At 37.5% G+C, this 26,065-nt stretch overlaps 1 protein-coding gene across 2 annotated transcripts in view; it reads right to left on the reverse strand.

Annotated features, from left to right (window-relative positions):
- RNGTT (RNA guanylyltransferase and 5'-phosphatase) overlaps nt 1-26,065 on the reverse strand; it is a 186,455-nt gene that overhangs the window by 53,438 nt on the left and 106,952 nt on the right. For both annotated transcript variants that reach the window (XM_069804842.1, XM_069804843.1), the window contains exon 13: nt 8,372-8,472. In XM_069804842.1, the coding sequence (XP_069660943.1) occupies nt 8,372-8,472 (101 nt within the window). The remainder of the gene's footprint in view (nt 1-8,371; nt 8,473-26,065) is intronic.

Consider the following 26,065-nt stretch of genomic DNA (forward strand, 5'->3'; position numbering starts at 1 on the left):
CAGTGAAGAGTACAAAACATGTACAATATCTCTGGCTGTCCAGCCTGTTTGTTCTATTTTACCATGGTGATAATTTTTTTCCCCTTTTAGTTTGCTTTCTTCTTCTTTGAAATACACCACAGCATGCAAAGAAGTCATCTGACCTGAGGGGTTATTTTCCTTAAATACATGTTTCTTTAATTCCAAACACCATGGAAAAATACTTAGTTTTCAGATCTGTAGTAATTCTATACTAATGTTCTTTTCCAAACATGGTTTTAAATGTACCAGTCTGTAAACTCAAGAAATCAGAGAATAAAATCTCATTAAGCAACAAATTAAAAAAAACCAAACAACTGCATAATAATTCATACTGTAGGCAATTAACAGAGGAAAAAATATTCTGGGTTTACGGCATACTCACAAAATCTAGAAAATACTCCTTGTCTGAAGGAGACCAAAAAGTTACTACATGCAAAAATGTAGTAGGATGTTCAAGAATATTCTCTAATAACTCCTAAACATATTGGCATAAAAGAAAAATACGTTCACAACTGAGTTTCAGTAAGTCTGAGAGCAGCGTATCTGTTGTTCAAGCTATAGCAAAAGGAAGATGGACATTTCCCCTACTCAAATTAGAGAGTTTTTAAATTGTGTATCTGGCAAACCTTTACAGCATATAACAAAGAACAATGTCAAAATCCTCTTCATAAAAAATGCATGTTATTTTACTTTGCAACTCAAAAATCTTCTCTAAAAGGACAATACCACAATTTGTAAATTAAATATAGGTCCAGTAAGTATTCTGAAAAATCTCTATTTACAGTAAAGAAAGCATGAAGAAAGAAAAACAGAAATGTTTTAAAATATTTAGTAGTTAAATGTCTAACAGTTCCATATTATTTGCAAACTATTTAACATCTGATCTGCAGATAATCTTAAAATAACTCTGACTGGAAAGGACCTTTGCATGTCAACTGCCTCATGCTCAAGACAGGGTCAGCTTCCAAGTTACATCAGGTTGCTCACAGCCATACCCAGTTAACTTCTGAATACCTCCAAAGATGGAGACTCCACAACTTGCCAGCCTACTCCAGTGTTTGACTTTTCTCACACTATTTCTCCTCCTGTCCTCTTACAATTTGTGTCCTTTGCTTTTCATTCTTTCAACATGCATCTCTGAGCAGCCTGGCTCCATCTTCTCTACAACCTGCTGTTAGGGAGTAGTAAACAGCAATAAAGTATTATGTAGCCTTCTCTTCTTTGGATAGAGGAAACTCGGTTCTCTCAGCCTCTCCTTTTATGTCATGTTCTCCAATCCCCCTTCACTGTCTTGGTGGCCCTCCACTGGACTTGCTCCAGTGCATCGAGGTCTTTCTCATACTGGGGAGCCCAAAACTAGACACGGTATTCCAGACGCAGTCTCACAAATGTTGAATACAGGCAAAGAACCATCTGCTCCACCTGCAGCCCAGCTATCAGCTGGCCATCTTTGCTTGCTAACTGTTGCCCCAATATCAAAGTTTTGCCCTCCAGTACCCCGATAAGTAGTCCCTAAGTTGAACTTCCTCACCTGCTGGTAGTAATTCATTTCCCTGCACTCTGCCATGAGGTTCAGGGACCGCAGAGGCCTGAGAGCAGACCGTGCCAGTCAAGACCAAAGCCAAGGCAGCAGTGTGTCCCCTCAGCCCTTCCTCTGTCTCTTGTCACTATGTCTGGTGCTGCATCAGCACACTGTTTTCCTCCGTCTTCCTTTCATTACCAAGATACCTATAAAAGTCCTTGACTTACCTTCACCTCCAGCTGAGTTTTGGCTTTCCTAATTCCTTCCCTCTACACCCAAACACTGTTTTTATGTTCTCCATCGAGGCTTGTCACTGTTTACACCTTTCATACGCTTCATTGTTTGGGTGAGTTGACTCTGGAATTTCCCATTGAAGCAAGCCAGCTGTCTGCCATACCTGCTTGCCTTCCTGCACATGGGAAAAGTATGTCCTCAAGCATTTTGAAGAGGCCATCCTTGAAGATCAACCAGCTCTCCTGGGCCTCTTGGTGCTTTAGGGGACCTGCCATGGGATACTACCTACCTGTTCCTTGAAAAAGCCAAAGCCAGCCATCCTGAAGCCCAAGATCATTTCTCCACTGCCTGCTCCTGTCACTCCTCTCTCAGATTCTACCACCTTACGGCTGTTTAGCTGGGGATGGCATCAGCCCTCAATTTCCATATTCACTAGTAGCAAGAAATCTCAGCTACATGGCCAAATAGGAATAAAATATCTATCCAAATGTAAAATAGGACAGAGAAGTGCATGGGAGATAAGAAAATTTGAGAGGCATATGGTATTTGGGAGCTTTTCTTGATCTCACTTACAGATAGAAATGGATCCTTAACAGAGTGGATAATCATTATGATAGCTGACACAAGCAACTGGAAAGACTACTTTAAGGTGGCAGCTAGTTCAAGAAAAAAGAACAGGGTCTATAAAACATACAAGGCTACATTTACATTCCATTTTGCAAGCAGATAGATAATTTTAGTATGATATGAGGCAAAGTTTTTAAAAATCTGCAGAAATGAGTATCTAAAGTAGAATAATTATCTGACAGATGGAGATTGCCCAAGGCTGCCACTTGAACATATAAAAAGATGAGGCTGAGTTCGTTTTTGAAATCCAACATTAGAAATTCCAAGAGCATCCTGAGTATTAGTTGTGGAAGGTACAACATTATGTTCAGTGTATCAGAGTATAAATAGAGGTTCGATTCAAAGCCTTACTTTGAAAATAGTTTTTAAAAACTGAAGCATAACAAAAATATTTTAAATATCCTCATATAAGCAATATAGCATAAATACTTACAGCCCAATACCTAGGTAAAATGTCTATCTACTAGTTTCCGTCACAATGCCAATGGTGGCAGTTGCACGTGCATATTTCTACCATGGTGGTATTTGTGCTTCCCCTCCCCGTGCCACCACGCTGTTCTTTCGACACATAACATCCTCCCTCTATCAGTTTGTACAACCCTGCCCCGACATTTCTCCAGAACTAGTAAGACCTACTCTGGTAACAACTGAATGCCTGAAGGTAATAGCTAAACAAATTACTGCTTCACTTTCATTTGCAACTCTCACGATTCCATAAAAAGTAAGCAACTTCAAAGCACATGCTTCCTTTAACAACAGTACAACCATAAATGCAGTTAATATATTCAAACCTGCACTCCTCCTGCTGTCATCCCAACACTGCATCTTTGCATCTACTTGCAACATCTTTTCCATATTTGTTCCATAATTGCTGTGCAACATCATCTGCATTCCGCCTCATAACTCCACTGTACTCACCAGCAATACAGCCTCAATCTTGACTGTGATCTTTAGAGGCTAGAGGAATATGGGATTATTATCGCCTGGGTACTATTTGTAAAGCTCCCTTCTGTGACGGATGGCACACATAAGAAAAAGTTTGTGCTCTTTGACAACGGGCATTTTGCAAACAGGTGAGAAGGCAAAGAGCTCACAGGCCAAAATGACAATTTCTGAATCACATAAAAGGGGGAATGGAAAGAGAAGAGGGAGCAACAAAACACGGGCCAAACAAACTACCATGTCACTTCTGCAGACCTTAGCTGATTCAGTTAACTTTCATGATTTTTCAGCCAGTTACCAATTTTTTTTTTCAAAGCACAAGAGTGAGGAAGACTAGCTTACAAAAAGAGTAAGCCACCCTGTGGCAGACAACACAGGTATATGAGAACAAATCAAGAACATCACAGTTATTTTGAACCAGCTGCGGCTTTCCTCCCCGCTCCACCCCCACCCCCCCAGAAGCTCTTTCTAATTTACAGAACAAAAAGGGCAACATCACATCTAACAAAAGGAAAACAGTCGCTTGCCTGTAGTCATGATATCTCTATCTGGTTGTTGATTTGTAATTACCAGTGTATCCAAGATCTTAAGCCCCTGCTGTCAAGATTTGAAGCCCCCGCTGTCCTTGAATGTATTGTACTTTATCTTCCACTTGTTATTACTTGACAATGCCCGAGCTAAATCGAACTTTGCCTAAACACTGTTCGTTTGGGTTTTTTTCCCCATGTGGTCTACTTAATCAAGGAAATAATAAAAAAAAAATATAGACTTGCTACTAACAAAGAGTTCATGTCTACTTCAGATCACTAACTTTTTTATAAAGAAACAAGCCTTTATTACTATTTCTCTCTTAGAAGATGAGTAAAATTCTTGATTCTTTCCAACACTTCAAGGTTCTATATAAAATTTATATTATTCTGTGATTTTAAATGGTATCAAATTGACCCAGTAAGATATTCATTCAAAGCCAATAAAACCAAAGCCTTGCTTGTAATTTGATATTAGCACGTCTGATTCAGATAAAATTAAGGGACTTACACAGGCTAATTAAAAAACTGTAAAAGGAAGCATGGACATTTACAAAATTCTGGTTTTGAAAGCTACCACAAATCTGGCACTACGGAGACATTTTCAGTTGATATTTGTGACATTTAAATAAGGCTCAGAGTTGGTTTGGGGTTTTTATTTTTTTAAGAAATAGTCTTAGAGTCAGACATTTTGGGAAAGAGCATCTCTACTGTTTAAAAACAGTCTTCTCTAATATAACTGAGATACTGCACACAGCTATTAAATGTCCTCCACATTCTCTTCTGATAACGTCATTTAACTCGTAGGTCATTTGGAAATACAGATGATGTGCTTCAGTCCCTGTTATTTTATTTTCTATGAGTATCATTGTAATTTAGGAAAAATACAAGATACTATTGTATGATCAAAGGGCTCCACTTCATATTGCTGTTGTGAGACCATTATCTCAGTAAACCTGAAATGATAGAGAAGTTCCAGGAAGTGGATCTACCTTTTTAAAGCACGTGTCACGTGAGGGCTTTGCAGTTCAACTGATGTGATTCACCAGAGATAAACAACAAAGTACTCTCTTGTTTAGCTGATTTAATAAGTTGTTGGTTGTTTTGTTTTGTTTTTTAAAATATTGATATGATGAGAAGAGATTGAGAGTGGAATTCTTGCAAACACAGCATAAAGAGAGTTAATCTAACCATCATCCTGATGCTTGGACAGGGTGGACTATGACAATACACAGGGGACAATAACCATGGCTCAGCTGATAAGCTGTAACTCACTAAGGTGCAATAATGCAATTTCTTTCAAATATGCGCACTGAACAGGAGTGTCAGGATTAGGTCACTGAGGTTACAGAAACCCTGCCTTTCTTTGGGATGCAATAGTATTTTTTTTTCTTCATGTTTATTCTTTGTTATGCAGTCTACATATTATAGGGAAGTTTATTCGAAAAGTACTTCATAGATCATAAACCCAATGCTTCTTTTTAATTCAATGGCAAAACTGCCTCTGATATCAATAGTGAAATAACTGAACCCTAGATAAAAACAACTGGTCATTCATCCATAACTGAACTACATCTGGGGTGAAACACAGCAGCTATTTTGCAGTTAACATTGCTATTGCAGACTCATCTATGGATGGAAATGCACAACTAAAAACACAGGGGAATTTTAGGTAGATGGAAAATAATCATACTAAAATCTGGCAAACTCCCTAGAGGTAACTCCTTTATTCACACGAAAAATGCACAAGATTGTTTACAATTGTTCAGGATCTCAATTACATATGCTATCCAAAAGACATGTCCAACAGCTGACAGTGCTCTAATCTCATACTACTGAATAAATAATGCTCCTGTCAGCTTTTTTTCACTATTTAAGTGAACACGGAACTATAAATACAAGGGCTGCATGGCTGGAGTTTTGCGATACAGGTTCAGCCTGTATCACTACTGACTAGGCTGTAAACTGTGACAATATCACACACACTTGTAGCACAGCTTTAGATACATCTGCATTTCAAGATTTAAAGATAAGCCTGTAAATGAGAACAGAGGACTTGGGAAATTACAGACAATCCCCGTTCTCATTGTTTCAAGCTGTCAAATATTTGAGATCAATACTTTGACTTTGGCTCCTCATTTGCCAGTAATATATTTGTCAATAATATTTATGGAAATAGATAGATAGAGATCAATACAAAGCCATACCTTCTATTTATGGAAATATTATTGCTTAACTGTGTCAAAACAATACACAAATTCTGTAACAGTACTTTAACCACATCTGTATTACTCTGCTATCAAATGGATGCTAGATTTCTTTTTGGATTACTGAAGAAGAAAACTTTTTTTACCTAAAAGGTTGAAACCAATATCAATCAATGCTTGCCTTTAATCTTGGGGGGGTGGGGGTGGGGTGTCAGGCAGGAAGACTAACGCTGTCGTGTTACAATTGCCAGTAGCAAGACATTCAGTTTATCAAAACAGAATTTTTAGTTGTATCACAAATCAACCATTTCACTATGGTAGTGCTCAGAACTCAGGAACTGCCTTTTTACAGTCTAAAATTAAAGATGTTTCTTTTAAAATTCTAGTCAACAACTTAAAAATTGGTATAATTCTGATGTTTCCTCAAATGACTTCAGATTTTACCATGCGATAAATTGGATACTCAAATTAACAACTAAAGCAGTTAAACCTGGAGTATTTCATTCATTGTTTGTGTTTAACTGGGCAGAAGCTACTGTTTCATAGGTCATTACTTAACATAAATACCTCTCTCCCAACAATGGCAAATTATTATTTTCCACCCAGTACTTCATTAACTTTTCTTTTTGCTGGATGAATGCATTTCTGTTACTAATAGCGGTCAACCGTTATGTGAGATGAAGTAAAATGTATCTGGAAGAAATGTATTTTATTTATCACATGTCAGATTTCGAGGATTATTTTTTTCTCGTGCATGTGAGAGGAACATAAACATTAACATATTTAAGTATTACAGTATTTACAGACTAACTCAGGTAATTATTTCCACAATATGAGCAATGTATTTGTTTTCACATAGCTGGAATATAGCAGAACTTTTCTAAATGTTAGAAAGTGTTTCCAATTCCACAATGGATCAGGCATTCTTTATTAACTTGCTACTAAGTGCCCAACATTTTAGAAATTGGTTTTTGCAGGCTCATATTTTATAGCCTTTTCATGTTCTGATCAAATAATCTATGATGTAATATATTAAACCAAACACAACAGCACTGACAGTTTTGTAGTAATAAAAATAACATTCCTATCAAATAATGGGTAATTTGTAAATTTTTTTTTACAGAAATCTTTCATATTACACTGTTCTGTGATTTAAATAAAAGCCAAACAAACCTGAAATGTTTGTAATGAGCTGATTATCTGAAGTCAAAATATTACTGTATATTCTCTGAAATAGCTATGTTATTACTGAGGATTTAATATTGCATTTTCAAACACAAAAATCTGAATAGATAATTCAGACATCATGAAATGCTCAGAAGTTAGCAGTTGAGTACATTTTGCAGAATAAACCCCATATCTTTAAGGTACTCTCTATTCACCAAATATATTCATTAACATGACATGCAAATGTCTAAAAGTTAGATGGACCATTATTAGCTCTCTGGAATACGTAAGCAATATATTAATTAATTGTTTAATCGTATTGAGTTGCCTGTGGCACAAAGAAAAAGAAAAGCTAAACGTCAGTATTTCAAACTGCCAGTTGAAATAAGTCCCAGATGTTAAAACATTAAGCAACCCAAAAATCAATTAAATTTGTTTTAAACAAAATCTTTTCCAAGGCAAGCTTTAATCTAGTGACTCAATCTTCCCCTTCCACTCCCTGGCACAAATGAACATGCAAATTGCCCCTCTTTAATATGTGCAATGACTGAACTAGGCAAATAGTATGTAGAACTGATGTACTATAAAGATTGACATGTCTTCTGCCATTAGAACTCCCTATTTTTGATTAAGATTTTAATGGTTTTAAAGACAATACCAAAGAATACCTGTGGAGTAAAAATGTTAAGTTTTGTTTTTCTTCAAGAAAACAAGTGCTGTTTGTCATTGTGCAGAATTCTAAAACGGAAGAAAGCTTAGGTTGTTATTATGTTGCATAAAACCAATGGAAAATAGTTATTTTATGTAAGAACTTAAGCTAATACAGCCTGCCTATTTTCTAAAAAAAATAAGGGGTAGTGCCAAATCCAAACAGGACTTTTTAATTTTTTAAAGAAATTTTATGAAACTGAATTTAAGAATGAGTAGATTTACATTATAAGCATCTGCCATTGTCTTCAGTACAACACTGATTACAACAGTTGCTTGTATTTTCAATGACCAAATTCTACAAAATATAGAAAGCCTTAGCCCCAGGAAGTGTCAAGAAATATCAGAGGAGAGATTAACTGCTACGGGACATTCACATGAGTGTTATACATTAAAAAAGGGAAGAGATTACATACCCCTCTCCACCAATTCTTGTTATCTTTAGACGAAAATCAACAGAGTTCAGGCTGGGTGGCTTCCATTTCAAAATATCATCACATCGACCAGGCTTGTATTTCTGAAGAAAATTAAAAAGCAATTTAATTATGCTTATTGGTTTTCACTGGTTTTAAAAGTAACAATTCAGCATTTCAGACTATATTAGCTGTCTCTAATGAATTACAATACTTAGTGACTGAAACAATGAATTCCATTACCACCAAGGTAGTTGTGCTTCACTACCTTATTTGCTTCTCCCTTTTAAAACTGCTTAGCACTGTAGCTAAGCCACTGCATATAATAAAAAGCTGAGAATGGAAATAAAAATTCGCATACTTCATTATCTCTCACTGGCTAATGGAAAATTTCATGAAAGAAAATAAGACAGCACAGTAACAAATGAAAACACTGATAGGACATATAAAAGATAATCTAAGATCATCTCAACATTTTTGAACAATTTTATGAACGATATTTTTGCTATCCATGCTGTTGGCTGACACAACATGAAAAAGCCAGCAGTCACCATACTGCCAGCTATCAGAAAGGCCCAGCAGAAACATGTTCTTTCGTACCAAAGGAATTTGAGTTATGTAAAGATTAAAGAACGTCATGACATACAGGAACATAAATAAGGGAACATCTGTTGCCTAAGAGAAAGGGTATACACTTGAACCAAAAGTTGCAAGGAGCAATTTTCTCTTAAATTAGAGCTTTGGTTTCTCATGGTCTCTTCTATCATCTGCTTTGGTTTACTAAGCTGCCATTTTGTTCATCCTCAGCTAATAGTAAGAGCCAACCTGCTAACCCTTTCCTTACCAGAATATTTTTAATGGCAATGGAGAAAATCATAATTAACATGAATAGGGCAAAAGTAAAAGAATTCTTTGGAGATGCACAGAATGAGCAATTTTAGTTGTTAGATACTTATTAATCCACAATGAGAAAATTTATGCAATTTTACCTAAAAAAGCCCCAAGAACGTCCAGTGTCTTTTGGTAACACAGCGATCACTAGCACCACATTGCACCCATGTTGTGTTAAATATTTGCAAAATGCAAAATTTACTCAGGATAAACCTAACAGTTCTAGATCTAAAGTGACAAAAGCAGATGAAGAATTTTCTGTTTTCCAATGTAAGAATGTGAAGTTACTCTTTCCAAAATAAATGCAGCGTATCTTGCTTATCATTTCTTGATGAAAAGATGGTGTGTGCCTTTTGCTAGACAGTAAGTAAAGGCAAGCTCACACAAAGGAAACCCAAATTAGCTCCAAACATTTTTAGCCATAGTTCTGCTACACATGACAAAAATAATCTACTAAAAGCTTCTTCTGGAATTTGAAAGTGGCTGGCTAGAGTGCATCTTCTCTTATTTCTTGATCACGGCCCTTAGAGCATTTGAGACGGACAGCTTCAGGCGTTCTGTTCTGGTTCCCATTCAGGGCATTATAAACCTGTTCCAAACATCAGTATTTGCCCAGCTTACTATTCTAATCATGCACAGCTCTGCACTGAATTTCTCCACAATCTTCTCCTCAACATCTGAATAAAATGTAAATGATTTATCCTTGTCCTTAGGGCAATATACAGGAGCTGCTTCTGACACCTCTTATCTACGCCTGCTTCCTTTCCACATCTTTTATTTTATTCCTTCCCAGCTATCTTCTAGTTGAAAATTGACCCTTGGAAAGCAACTTTCTTCAATGGTCCCTCACATCTGGAACTCTTGCCAAATCAAAGCAAACATCCTCGTTTCACTCGAATCAGAAAACTGGTAAGATACAGCGTGATAGTAAAGTTATGAAAGTATGGGCTTTTTCGTTTTTTTACTTGCCACCCTGTTTCCCCTTCATATGGTTTCCATGCTGTAACATCAGCAGATATTTGAAGAAAGGTGGTTGCCTGTACATGGGATTTAGAAAGGTATTTTTTAAGCAATTTACAAAAAACAGAAAATCTCTCAGCAGTAAAGAAATATTCCTTTAGTTGCCACCATCCTGCTATTCCCTCCCTCATTTCTCTGGTTCTTTTCCATTCACCAGACGTATCTTAAAATCCCAAGGATCTCACTTTAAATTCTTACAGTAATGAAATTTATCTTGTTCCTCAGTTCTTTCCTCTACTTTCCCAAACGAAAAATCTGCTATCATGCAGTATGGTGTTAACATTTAAGGACTCATGCTATACATACTAACTGATATTAAATAGGTAAAACAGAATATACAAAGTACGATGCTCAGTAAAGCATTTAAGCTTTTCAGATCGTAACCTTTACATATAATTTTTCTATATACAGATGATGTATTTAAATACATTCTGAATTATTTACATTCAATTTTACAGAAAGTATTTATTATTTTATTATATATTCAATTGGTTGTGTGCATTGAATGTGAGAACTATGATAAAGCTAGTTTGGCACTGCAATTTCTTTTTCAGTTAACTTTTCCTGCCATTTGCTTGTACTTATACCTGATACAGAGAGATTATGGAATTAAATTCTACATAACTTTTATTAATAAAAAATATGTCCCAGGAATAATAGGACAAAATACAGTGTTCACAAAGACATCATCTTGTCTCTCATCTGCAGTTTCTAATTTGGCCAAAGACAATTACTACTTCTAGGTATTTACTACTTAGGTCAAAGAAGAATTATGGGGAACACTTTAGTTTGTGACAAATTTCGCCACAGAGAGTGAAAATTTAATTTATGAAACAGCTGCTACAGCAGGTATGAAGGAACACAGGGTAGAGCTGAGTAGCTGAAGTTGTTGGAACAGGTGTGGATTTTGCTGTATAGAACAGAAGATTCATCTTAATGGTTTCTCTTAGTCTTTTAGCATGACTGAGGTCTCCAAACATTCCATAAAAGTGACATTTGTCAATCATACATAAACCCTAAAATCTTGTATTAAGCCTGTGTGGCGTGGCTTCTAATTTTTTGACTTGCAATAATCTTCCAAGCAAGATTACTGGAGTGTTTACAATGATGGATTTATTAATATATACTCAAGTAATCAATTTCTTTTTAAGCAGTGGTCATATTTTTGAGACCTTATGCGCTAACTAAGACTAGATCCAGTCTAATTGACAGAAAACAATCTCAGATGGTTTAACATATGGCTCCAAACCACCCTTATCAATCCTTTAAAAAGAAGATAAAGACAGGCTAATAGTCTTCAAGACAGGGGAAATTTTCTCTTTTGTATCAGTCAAAAAACACCCCATATTTTGTGTCAAAAGGTATATTTGGAATGCTTCTGCATTCACGAGTAGTAAATATTTATAAATAAGTAAATATTTATGAAGTGAAAGAGGGTAGATTTAGATTAGATGTAAGGAAGAACTTCTTCCCTGTGAGGGTGGTGAGGCACTGGAACAGGTTGCCCAGAGAGGTTGTGGCTGCCCCGTCCCTGGCAGTGTTCAAGGCCAGGCTGGATGGGGCTTTGAGCAACCTGGTCTAGTGGAAGGTGTCCCTGCCCACGGCAGGGGGGTTGGAACTAGGTGATCTTTAAGGTCCCTTCCAACCCACACCATTCTATGATTCTACAGTGATATTTCCTCCCAGCCATGAACAGGAGTCTTACTTTCTGGAGTGTCCTGGTTTTGGCTGGGATAGAGATTCTCTCCCCCATCCCACTGGGTGGGGGGGAAGTGAGCGAGGGGCTCCGTGCTGCCTAGTTGCTGTGTGGGGTTAAACCACAACAGGGAGGAACAGATAACAGAATTGAAACATACATGCCCCATCTTGAAAACTAAAGATCAAGATTTCTTCTGAGCAATGTGAGAAAATTTGGAGGCCTTTAAGGGAGGACCAAAGGCTTTTCTGAGGATTGCAGACTCTGTCCTATTTCTATTTACTTCTGCCTGCAACATAAACCCTGAATACGATAGATGCTCCTTTAGGAAATGAATTCCTATTGACATGAAAAGAATGAACCAACCTCTCTGAGTCACAGCACTGAAATCCTGAGGAAGAGCTGCATCCAATCTATATAACAACCTAAGAATGGCCTCACTAGAGCTCTAATGTCCTGACTCTGGTAACAGCATGTGCTTAGGAAAGGTGAAAAACAGGGCAATCATATATGATATTTTCTACTGCTACTCTCTGAGAGACTACCCATTTTCAAGCTCAGAGACTGCCTGATGTGGATGTGATTCAAATGTGATTCCTACATATTTACTGATTTTCAGTTTCCCCTGCACGAGCTCGTCTAGCTCCTCAGTAAGACCATGTAAACCTCTACCAGCTGTAAAAGCCTGTAGTGCAATGTTTCATGCACAGCCTGACTGCGCTGCAAGAAAAACCACCACCTTTTGTTTATTTTGAACCAGCTTTTGTTGGTTTCAAAGACTTGCACTCTCTAGGGCTCATATTAAGAGAGATGCTGAACAATCAAACCCCACTGCTTCTATGCTACTCATGGGTTCATATGCTTCTATATGCATGCAAATACACTCAACTCAGAGGCTGTTGTTTTACATATGCAGTTACAATTTTTTTCTCCATGTACATTACTCTACATTTATCTACATAGAAGTTTATGTGCTGTTTTATTGCTCAGCCACCCAATCTTGTAAGGGCTTACTATAATTCCCCACATTTAGCACCAGCCCTTGCTAATGCAGCAAGAAAATGTCACTTTACGGTTCATCCCATTTTCCAACTTGCTTATGCGCAGTACAGGTGACTCCCCTCCCTGGTGAGGGTTGAACAGTACCCCATCCCTTGACTCCTACTTTTTAACCAATTACTTACCTGTGCAAGAACCTTTTCCTTTAAGTCCCACATCTGCTTTAGTTTCAAGAGTTTTTTGTTAGAAACTTTGACAGAGGCTTTCTGGAAGTCTTAGTGGAGAATACCATGTGCTCTTACTCAAATGATTTTTGATCTCTTGGTTGGAGAGGCATAACCTTCCTTTCAAAAAGGCATGTAATTTTCCCCAACTGTATCATGTCTACCCAGGTATGAACTACTGTATTCCTTATAATAGTTTCTACTCCTTTGTCCAGTACAGACATCAAGCTTACAGGCCTTACTTCTTCCCTGATCTTCCATGACACCTGCCCCACCCTCAGTTTTTTTAAATGGCATTGTATTTTCTACCCTCATATGCTTAGGCACCAGTGTATATATTCCACATAGGATCTACTAAAGGATTCTTTCAAACTCTTTTTCCAAGACTGACAAGTTACACTCTCCTAAAAGTCAATACGAAATGAACTTCACAACAGACAGGACCAACTATTCCAAGATCAGTAATGAAAAGCAATGTTTTGACAGGATATATCTGCATACCTGTAATTGCACTGCTGGATCCACAATTTTGACTCAAGTTTAATTATAAAATTAATTGGCTGGCTTGCTTGAAGGGGAGTGGGGGAGGATTTGTTCTTTAAGATGGAGTTATCTTTCTTGCCTTTACCTCTAGAACCAGCACAGTGTGAAACAAGCCTCAGCTAAACTTTTTTGTCCTATTAATAAAAAAACTGAGGAAAAATTATCTCTACCACACTTGAAGTTAGCCAAAGAGATTTTGCCTAGAATGTGATGGCAATAAAAATACATTTTTGACTACTACACTTAGTTTTGACCATTGTCAAATAACACCATTCACAGCAGATTCATTAACACTGAGCACCTGGTAAAAGTAACAGGCAATTTACCTGTGTCTTTCCAAAGCAGTTAAAGGCTTAGATAAGCAATCAGACTTCAAAGCCTATATCAGGAACAAGTTTTACAGCCCCCAGACTTCTTCTGTTACCACAAAAGACAGAAATTCACAGAAATTTAGCTTAAAACGAGAATTTGACCAAAGGCCACATTAATAATCCCTGAGGAGGAGACTAATTTTTGTAACGGGTGAGTCCATACACATGATACAGCAGTAGTAAGTTCTTAAGTTTGAATGCTAAGTGCTAAATCAATTTCTTTAAACATGAGCTGGAGCCAAACAAGAATTCTGCTTGTTAAGTATGTGAAAACTTCACCTTAGATGAATCATTGCATACTGCAGACCTGTTCTGCCTAAAGTTATTCTATATTCTAATTCCAAAACAAAATGTGAAGCAATCTGTCTGAGATCAAACTACTCCCTAGCATTTTAAATATAGCATTCATAGCAATGATATCCTCACCACCACCCCCCGACAAATATGCATGTACACGACTACTTCTAAAACATATCAGGTCCCATATCGTCTCAAATACAAAGTTCATGCTTCAGTCTGAAACCTTTCAACCTAGTCTAACCACAGAAATTAGAACTCCACACCAAAAACGTACATTGGCAAATCAGAAACTATCTCAAATAGCTTTAAAGGATTGGACTAGATGACCTCCTGAAGTCCCTTCCAACCTAAATTATTCTACATAGCTGTAATCTCTCTTTGGATGCTTGTTCTTTTAGCAGCCATATTGGGTGCACTTACACTAGCATTTTAGTCTGCAAAAGTAATGTACTTTGAAAGCAAAGCCCCTAGTTGTTCCTACTTAGTACACATTGATTAAGATAGCTAGACAGCTCTGGTGTGTGCAAATTGGATTCCATTTACATAAAACCAAACTTGAAGTTTCACTTCAGAGACACATCTAATGCACTTCACCCCACAATACAGACACTAAAGCCCAAGGCAAAGGCTGTACCTAGGCAATGCTACCTGGTACCTACCTACCACAGATGAACCTGAGCTGTGAAGATATCCCGCAACATCCTGAAATGCTACTTTAAAGAAATAATGGTGTCAGTGCCTTCAGGTTGGCTATGAACCCCCAGCCCTCAAATTTTTACAGCTCTGCTACTCACTCAGCATCTACCCAACTTTTCTTCTATCTTTGTATTATTATTTTGTTATTAATTACTATTATTAATTACTATTATTAGAATAAATGCCCTACCTTCTGTGGCCATTCTCTCCTGGAAGAACCCCAGCTCCTTTCTTTTCATCATTCCTTTCTTTTTCAAAACCTTTCATTCCAGTCAGGGCTTCTCCCAATAGCCATGTCAAACACCTCAGTCTCCTGGAAGATTGAGCTTGGCCAGTTAGTACTTGTCAGCCTGTGCTAGTGGACCAAGAGCTTCTCCAGCAGCAGAATAACTGGCAGAGTCAAGAGGTTACTCACCTCAGGAGTGTTGCATTGTACCAGAGCACTATCAATCAGTACCACCTTAGCTCAAGAGGATGAAGGCCAGGGACAACAAATGTGTCAGAAGTAGCATGGCAAATGTACCCCTATTACGGAGATCTTGAACTTCAGGCAAGAGCACAACAATGAACCTAAAACTCAGGTGCACATCCAACACTTTGGGATGCAGAATTATCATTGAAGACAGCCTAACAGAAAGCACATCGTCTGGCATCCCTCTCAGGCTGCCGAATCTCATCGATTCCTCACCTCATACTCAACACCACAGGCTCAAGTGGGTCCACTCAAGCCACAGGTAGGGGTGGTTTTTTTTTTTAGACCGTGATAGGCCATTTTAGCACCGTGGGGCAAACTGATGGGTTGCCGGTCATGTTGAACCCCAATCCCCTGCCCTGTCCCAAAAGTACTAAGTTTAGTACTGCCATAGAGGAGGCAACTCTTTTTTCCTCTCCCTACAGGTCAAGAGAAAGGCAGGCCCTCAGAGAACAAAGTTCCATTATCTGAACTTTTGCTGACACATTTCTTGTTACTGCAGATATTCCTCCCACACAGGCTTTGGTTTTGCCTAAAGCCATGCATCTTCTCAGCATTTGCATTCAATGGGTGGTTCAGCAGAAAGCTGAAAGTCTGGGCAATGGGGATGTCAGCAGCCCATAATGAGGATGAAGTTTCACTCCAAGGAGCTGCTTTCACATGGGATAGACTTTGCTGCTTAGTATTTTGTAGGAGGAAGAGCGGGGTTAGTTTCTGGGATTGTGTTCTGGGCAGGCAGTCTGGGCTGTGGGGTGTTGTTGACTCACCGTGAAGACACCCACCTGGAAGACTGAGTAACTTCAGCCGAAAGGCTAGACAAAACAAATGGTTCATTTCTCCTAGTGACTGAAAAGGAAGAGGTGGTGGGATGACCAAGAGAGAAGTTCGTGCCTCATCAAGAGGAGGAAGAGAAGGTTTCCTTGACACGGGTGCCTTACTACCCTACAAAGCCTGATCAGCCAGCTCTACCTCCCTAACTCTTATGAAATACCATCCTCCTGAAGCGCAGCAGCAGCAGCTAACACAGGCCACCTTACATTTCCCTTCCTCCACATCTTCCCTCACTCCTTCCACCTCCAAATGACAGGAAGTCAGCAAATAACCCAGCCCGCTCTTTTCTCCTAAACGGCACAGTGCTGCTACTTGTCAGCCATAACCTCCCCTCAGTAAACTAGTCAGACCTAGACCCACAAGATATCCAGAGAGCTGCTAAGCTGGCGCCGCAGGCACACACCAATTCAGAAAGAAGGTTGAGAAAAGGGCACAAAAGGCTCAGGGAAGATTTGTTTGAATAACTGTGCTTGCCCAAGAGGTATGGCAGGTTGAGTACCACTGGGGAGTGAGGGCGGATGGGGTAGGAGGGAATGGGGTTAACCAAGACAGCTACTGGGAATCTACTGGAGTTCTTTTTGTGTCTTTGCCACATTGCAAATGACATTAGCATTTAACCACACTGAAAATGCAATAAATTGCAATTAAGTATCCTTAAACATGAAATATAAATATTAAATATATTTCTTTAGTTGTCTAATAATTTTAAATTTCAAGGAAGTTACCTTGCTATTTCATATTTTAACACCAATAAGAAACTTGTGTCATTACATAAATGATATCCTGATATTTAGTTAGACTTCCTTACCAGGATGAAGACACTAAAAGCATTTTAAAAACATTCTAGAATGCTTCAGGTTCACAAACAATAAGAAAGATTTGTTCTGTTGCAAAATCCACCTATTCCATTACCAGTATTCTTCTGTGTTTTAAATTGTTTACAAGCAACTTTGTATTCAACATGATGCTAAAGCTTTCACTTGAAAGGAAAAAGTTAACTACTGCAAACCTATAACAACAACAAATCTGCTCCTCTTTCCCTCTCAAAAAAATGGTTAAATGTTTTCTCTGAAGAGCTCTACTTAATTCTGAGGCCTCTTAATATCCATAGGGCAGCTGCTGCCCTACCCAATCTAATAGTTTGCCTTCAGCTGTGTAAACATAAAGACAGAACAATCACCCAAAATGTGGTTTTATTTTCTTGCACTACAGACCTTAGATCATTTTAGAGAACCAAAAGGACCGATTATTCTCAATCATTTCAGGCGACTGTATAGAGAGATGAGCCGAAGAAAGAGAAGTTGCTAACATTGTTGACAGATTATGTGAGTAAGTCACATCAATGGATTGAGAAACCACAAGATGAAAGGCAACCATTGACTCAATTGTATATTCATAGATTTTTAAAACTGGAAACAATTACTAGGCTGAGTCAGCTATATTGCATGTAGGACAGAGAAACTCAAACAATAATGTGTATATCAAGCTTATAATTCCTATTCAAACTACAATAATGTTTATATCAAGCTTATAATTCCTATTCGAATTGCAGCACACCTTTATGAAAGATGCCAACTGATGAAGAAATCACAACATAAATCTAGGGAGGTTACCACAGCCATTTATTACACTTGTGCTTAAAAATGTATGCTTATTTCTACACTGAATCTTGTTAATGCCTTGGTTTAGACTGAAGCCCAGCTCTCCATGTAATTACTCCCCTTTTTTTAAGATAAAATGACTAAGTCTCAGTCTCACTGCACAGGTAATATTCCAGTTGGCTAATGTACACATCTTCATTGTGTAATTTCATAAAAGCCTTTAGAAGAGTAGGCAAGAGAACTTAACCTACTATTATAATACTCTTTTCAATGCTTATGTATACAGCAGTATACAAAAGAAAGCGTGTATGTACTTTGTATTCTTTTGCAGTGCATTGAAAGCTGTTGATAACTAGCTGAAATAATTCATTTCAGATTTCTTCCCTATAAGGGTGGTGAGGCACTGGAACAGGTTGCCCTGAGAAGTTGTGGATGCCCCATCCCTGGAACTGTTCAAGGCCAGGTTGGATGGGGCTTTGGGGAGGGGTGGGTGGAACTAAATGGTCTTTAAGGTCCCTTCCATGCCAAACCATTCTATGATTCTATGATTCACACCTTTAGCGGGGACTTAATACACTTGTAATACACTTGCTCCTAGATATACAGCCCACATTTGGCTGTATTCAAGCACAATCATAATGATGACCAAATGATCCAGGCTGGCCTACATGACTGAACTTTTGGGAAAATAGGTAAGTCTGCTGGAAAAGTTAGAAATAGTAAGACTATGACCATAAACGCACACACAAAAAATCCAAACCCTATAATTAAAACCCTGCATTATAACATACTTCTTTATCTGGCACCAAAAAAAAGAAGGAAAAAAACCCCAAACACAAGACATTAAATTCGACTTGAGGAAATAAGTTATCCCACCAGCAATTAATCTGCAACTCTTAGCTTCTTAAAGTATTCTGCCTTCTGTCCCTTCCAGCTTCCCTTCACAGTTCCAACTCCTTCTGTTCCTCAAAGCACCCATACAACTTACACCCTCCCCATATTCCCCATAGACCATCACTGCCATACCCGCTGTTCTTCCCCATGTATTCTATTTTCTTTGCCTGGTAAAAAGCTAAGCACCAGAAATGTCTTGGTCATTGATGGGTAAATGTGATTAATGCTTGTTCTTGCCGTATACTGAGCAGGACACTGAGAACTGGAAGAAAGAGATATATTAGTCTGATCACAGGACCACAACACTCCCTGGTTGAGGAGCAGAAAGTCCAGCTTTTCTTATTGAAGTCTGAGGCAAACAGGTTATTTGAGGAGACTGCTTTGAGAGTAGTGGACTCATCCCTAACTCAGATCCTTAAAGGTGAAGGCAAACTGTGTTGTACACTATGGCATTTATGGAGGTTGGTGGTGATCACTGGTGATCAGTGAATCAGCTTCAGAGATTACCCATCATATGCACAGGGAAAGCTACTTTGCATGTTGATGATCTAGGAGACAAAGGAGAATAAGGTCCAAGAGTAAAAGCTTCCAGGTTCAAACAACAGGGTGCGTGATTACAAAGACTGATACACAGAAGAAGAGACTAAATTAATCCATTAATCCGGAATGGACAATGGAAAAAACGCCAGGACAATACTATCTACTAAGACCAAAAATTACCAGGCAGTAAGAGAAAAATATTATTGTTTACTCTTGCATTAAACCACCATATTTGGTTGTTATTTAAAATACATCAGAGCTGGCCAAACTGATTATTTATCACACACCAAAATCTGTACAGAGGTCAAGATCTGCCAAATACATTCCACATACCTCAGAGTCAGAAAGTGAACTCTCAGAAATTCTCTCACTGGGGTCTGAGCATGTGAAGGGTCCCTGGCCGTCCCACAGACACTGGCCACACTAGTTTTCACCTGGCTCCACTCTTTAAGTAGCTAGAAATAACCATCACTGTCCCTATCATCACTGTCATCCCGTCCGGCCCTTGACCAGCATCTCCTTCCTAGGACAACCATTGTACTGTTCACAAAGTACCACTTGGCCATCCATTGTGTACATCCAAAGACTCTGAACCAGCTTCACAAAGAAACAGCTGAATCACAGAGGAAAAAACCAGCCTCATTAAAATCAAGTTCTACACCATAATTCTGCAGCTTAGAAAATATTATTTAGCCTTATAAGAGCTAATGGGACTAATGTGAGCTAACCATGATTGTTAAGGATGAGAACTTTTCGAACCGTTTCCAATTAGAAATATAACTGTGACTGCTCCCGTGACAAAGCATTTTTCCTACGAATAGTTCGGAGAAATTCAGTCTTATTAACAGAATGTCTGATACCTGTGAACCCAGTTGAGACAACTTATTTAGATTTCTAGAATGCCTTTTATAAAAAAAAACAACTCATGTTTTTGACCACATAGGAAAAGTTATTTATATGCAGGGCTTTCAAGCCTACAAAACTGTATTAAGCAGTTGCCACTGAACTGAATGTTTAAGTGCTCATTATTTCTGAAGGTTGAGAAACATACTTGAGTGCTTAAAATATGCATTTAGGAGCAGCACAAAATGATTATAAGAAGGCAGTAAAACAAAGAGATGCTAAAGCTGAGGTATAAACTATATTGGTTGATCAACTTTGGAGAGTCTGAAGAATTCAGAGGCATCTAAGAAATTTCTATCAATGAATGCAATAGATGAAATTTTGACAAATGCACGTCAGCAAGGGAAAGATGTGTTTCATTTAACTTGACTGTATAGATTCTGCTAAGAAAAGATGCTTTCATGAAATCTCTTCAATGGCATTCAGTGTCTCAAAGATGATTAGGATTCCTTTATTCTTTAGAAAAACAAATCAAATTATTTCTTTCCTGTAGATGTTTGCATAATTTCTGTATAAACTCTTGAAATTTTAAAGCAGGCAGTTTTTTATAAATATGAGTCAATTGTCCCTGTTTTTATAAAGGGAACACAGAGAGATGTGATTTTTAAGTATTCCTGAGTGATCAGGCTAAAAGACAACTCCTGGGTAAACACTAGTACTTTCCAAACACCTGTCATTTGTGAAAGGCATTTTCATGGTTGAGAGAAAACAGAAGAGTCTAAACACTGAATGGAAAATACAAAAGAACACAAAATGGCTGCAAAGTTTGTACCACTCCAAAACATGATCCAAACGCTTTCCAACTTCATGCAAACAGTTTACACACATTATATCAAGTCCTTTACCCAACACAACCTGTGTCTGACTACGGACAGATGGCCGTGATGCCCTAACTAAAAGATGATGACAAAAAAAGCAAATTCCTCCCTTAAAAAAAACCAACAACTCTTTTAACTAAAAATAAAAGAAAATAATAAATGCTGCTTTTAATGCTTAGTGTTCTAAATTACTGATTCAAACCACCTGAAAAATCAAAGAGCTGCAGTCCTCACTAAACATCAGCTTTTTGCCTGGTTCAGTAATTTGATCAGAATAGAGACACGCTGATGTTCAATATTTGATCAGCTTGAAAATAAGGTTGTTAACGAATCCCAAACATTATACAGTGTAATGTTGTCACATCATAGAAAGCAAATCTGTAGACAATAACTTCAGAGGCTCAAAAAGATGGGGAAAAGACAGGTTCCTTAGCTAAGTTCAAATCATTTAATGTCCACAATTAAGCCAAATTTTAAGAAACTCATTACTTGACAGTGAAGTCACCATGCTGCTTTAAATCCATGTAGTCGAGCAAATGTGTCTCAATTCTTCCATTCCTCCACTTTAAAAAGCGAAATAAGGAAAAATTACAATTAACATGTGTTCTAAGACACAATCAGTTTGGTGTATTCCGGACATTTTTCCTTTTAGAGAGTTAAAGGCCTAAAGTAGGAATGATACTGTTTAATACATTAGCACCAGTGAGCCAGAAGTAGCAATTTTTATTGTGAAAATGCTACCGTATCACAACTTGTCTCCTACAAAAATGTGACTTGAAGCTATACGAAGTATAAAGAAAATGGTTATAATCAAAATGACTTCTGAAATACTAAGCTTAACTGCCATAACAGACTAAAAAGCAAAACATGCTACTAATATGCACTCATTTAAATAGTGTTAGATTATTTAGTATACTAAGGATTCTAATGTTTGAATGCAAATCAGGTTTAGAAGGTTAACCTGTATGCAGAAATTAATCTGTTAATATTTTAATAGATATTTTTTGATTGCTTTTTCCAAAAGCACCTCTGAACTTCAAGTTAATGCAATATTTATATTGGACTTCTTTGGTAATTATTGGGCTAAATGTCTTCCACTCTTGCACTTTAATTTAGCTTTATACCTCCAGCTTCATTAAACATCTTGTTTCACAACTGTACTAATTTTTCTCAATATTCTGTTAGGCAAGGAGAAAAATATGAGGAAATTTTCTTCATAACTAACATAATTTACATATTAATCCTATTAATATTTGATAAATTAAGTTCAGTTCACAGCCAAAAATCCATGTTTATAGCAATCAGAATGTAGCAGCCACAAAATTACTCACTACTCTTTCCTGCCCGCCCCCACCCCCAGCACATTACTCTAAGCAGCAGCAACCCATTCTCGGTCACTTCTGTTTGTATTCATCCTTTCACTTAATATTATGATCTGGAACTAGAAACTCCAACACTTGGTCTGAAGCAAAACCAAAGGCTTCAAATTGTTGACTAATATATACATGATCCACGACGGACTAACCAGTGTCTCCCTTCAATTCTAAATTCTACTTTTGGTAAATTAAGGTAACTGTTGAAAAGCTACATACTCCTACCTTTGTGACAAAAGAAATGTCCTGACAATAGAGCTATAGTCCTTGCGATCAAAGGAACTGCTGATGGTCCATAGTTGCCACTCAAGATATTAGATTTATATTGCTATTGATTGTTTTGTAATTTTCTTATTTTTTACCACCTAGTATTTATAACCTCATTAAATATGTGCTGTGTAAGTCTTCAGGAAAAAGTAACACAATAATAAAAGCAATCAAGATACTTCAATTTGCCTTCTGTTGCTTTATTTCATTCTCTTTATTTCACTTTGTCTCACTAAGCTGAACTGAGATGGCCTCAGTGTGTAACCACAGTGCAAGCTGTCACCAGGATGCCAAAGCAACTACAGAATACTATTGTATTTAGTTCTCCAGATGAAACTTTCTTTCAAACTAAGCTTCACAACTCACTAACAGCCTTAAGTAGAAATTGATATAATGGAAAAGATCAAGTCTACATAATTCTTCCTCAGCCATTCATTGCTTATCTCCCCCACCATCCACCCCTCTAGAAACACAGATAAACAAACTCAGACGGAAGAAGCTAAATTGCTTAAGACAACTGTCCAGAAAGACTGATGAGAGTTAGGCTAAATTAGAGTTTCACCCTGATCTCTAAAAGACCCTATGAAATATGTACTGAAATCAATCTTCGTTCATTTCCATCCACCTTTTCTCCCAAAACTATCAGATACTTCCTCTTGTGTGATCAGGAAACCCTTTTCTTCCTGAAGATTTCAACACAATCATTGCTGAAAACTACAGGAGTTAGCTTGGCGCTAAGGCCAAAGATTATGTTTACCTTTCATTATTTTTCAGAAGGCCATAATCATTGAAGAATGTGGTTGAAATCCAGCCTAACTTAGGCACAACAGAGACATGGGAGTTCTCGGTACTTAATAAAGCAGCTCTTCAATAAGCACCTGTTTCCTGCGTGGCAAATGGAGGAAGATGAGTATCTGAAGCTTTGCATGTGTTTATATACCTAACTGAGGAGGAGAGGACTCCCTGTTACTTGCCCCTCCTCACTGAATATATGTAGTACTTAGGCACTTCCTTTACAAGTACTAGATCATACCCTGCTCTCTTTATTTTCAGATTCAGACACTCTTCTTCAAGTCATTATATTACTACATATCTGAAAGGTTCAAGCATTCCTTAAGTAAGAACATTTGAGACCACTAATGCTGCTTTTTTTCTGCTTTTCTTTCAGACCTAATTAGGTATTAATAAATCTAACAGAAATGCAATGTTTCCAATGACAAGCCACAGCGTGGACTGTGAAAGGCAGGAGCAATTTTAATTCAGTTTTATTTATTAGCTGATTTGTATTATTTTCAGTCAGGAGTACTTGAAATTTAGAAAACAAAATAGAAAAACCTTTGGACAACTGTATTGCTAGATACCATGACAATGCTCAGCTGATGCTTTCTGTGTGTACAAACAATACCCTTTTAAAAACTATTCTACAGTTGATAACACTTCAAATTGTAAATGTTAATATTCTCTTTACATTGTATGTTTAACATGACTCTATAAAAATGCATCTCCAGAGGGCTGTTTAAGACATTACCTCTTAATTCAGAGTTACAGAAGTTGCTGACAAAGGATGAAGGGATGAGTCTGAAGTAAACTGTTGGGACAACCAAGATAAGACAGAAGCTCTCCTGGCCCCGGTCCTTTACTTTTTTTTCTTTTAGTCTCTTAAAGCAATGCTTATTATTCTTCTCCTCTCCCCTAATGACACAACAAATCTTTGAAAGAGTCTTAGGGTGACCATCTTCCTTCTTAACCTTCCTTTCACACTTTTACTGTGAAAAAAATCCTTAGTTCCATGAAGCCAGTGATGCTGGAGAAAACATTAATTTTTATTGCATGAAGTGCTAAGTGCAGTTGCTTCATTGCATCAGTTGTTTTATGAACCTTACTGTTTGTGTCTCTTTACATGTTTAAAGCTTTGTATGTATCAGCCTAAATCTTCCCTCATTTCTCAAAGCCTGATGGCCCCAATCTCTCTTCACCTTCTGTCCTTTCATTTTTACTACCTTTGTCCCAGCTCAAGCTTAAGTGTAGTCACTTAAATTTACACCTGACAGAGAGGGAAGTCAGTATCTCAGAGGACTTATTTCTTTGTGGATGGTTAGTTTGTGATCAAAGGCTCCTAGAAATCTCACAAAAGTTGGGTTGGATCAGCAGGAAGTATTCAGTGCTTGAAGTCTGACAGCAGAAGCATCCCCAGTGTAACAAAAGAATCTCCATGAACTGAGTAGCAGTGCTCTTGGCTGACTCACTAAGATAACCCGATTTGGAAGTTGGGTAATTTATCAGTATTAGAGACTACATTTGCAGGAGCTACAACCTGTAAATTTAAGGCTTCATCATAAAATTGGCTTTGTTGACATTTTTCTTCAGCTACAATGATAATCAGTATACCAGGAATAACATTTCAGCAAACCACCTTAGAGCTCATGAAGATTAATGAAAACTACCAACCCTAAATAGAAAGATGCAAAAATATATTCCAAAATACTTCTTCAGGAATGCCAATCTTTAAAAAAAACAAGGAAGCCTTACATCAAGAGGCAAACAGTGGGCTACAGCTTTAAGCTAATCTGAACATAAGGAGAAACGTACAAGTACAAACTCAGAAATTGCAGCATGCTGGTCTCAGACGTAGTCTAATTTCTCTTTTTAATTCTAGAGCTAAAAAGCCCCTACAGCTGAACAGATATGCATCAAAGATGATGCACAGAATTGCCAGCAGGATTTTTTCTACATGTTGCCAAATGTATGTTACACAAAATTGTCATTAAGGGCTAGCTTATTACATTTTACAGGGCTACAAATCTCCTTGAATTAAATATTTATGAGTCTTGCTTGGAATACTGAATCCTGCAGTATTTTGTAAGGAACAACAGCAACTAGCCTTTTCAACTACATATTCTAATACATAAATTATAAAATGATGAGTTTTAATCATATTAAATGCATCATTATCTATGTAGATTAAAATAGCAAACCCCGCAATTTTTACATCCTTAGTTTCACAAGAAAACATTCATACAACATGAGAGTAAATCCAACCAGTAGAACTCAGCATATACTTCACAGTGCTTCTGCTTTGCAACTAGTAAACTGATGGGCTTGGAGATGAAAAGCAAAGTGGAAAAAAAAAGTACATCGAAAAAATCGGTATGTATTTTCTCTTTCAAGTCTGCTATAAGACTAATACAATTTAAAACTGCATTTCCAGGACAGTAATTTGGATAATGAGAAGGGAAAATTCCTCCTGTAAGGAGAAAA

The sequence above is a fragment of the Haliaeetus albicilla genome, chromosome 17, assembly GCF_947461875.1.
Source record: "Haliaeetus albicilla chromosome 17, bHalAlb1.1, whole genome shotgun sequence".
Taxonomy (NCBI): Eukaryota; Metazoa; Chordata; class Aves; order Accipitriformes; family Accipitridae; genus Haliaeetus; species Haliaeetus albicilla.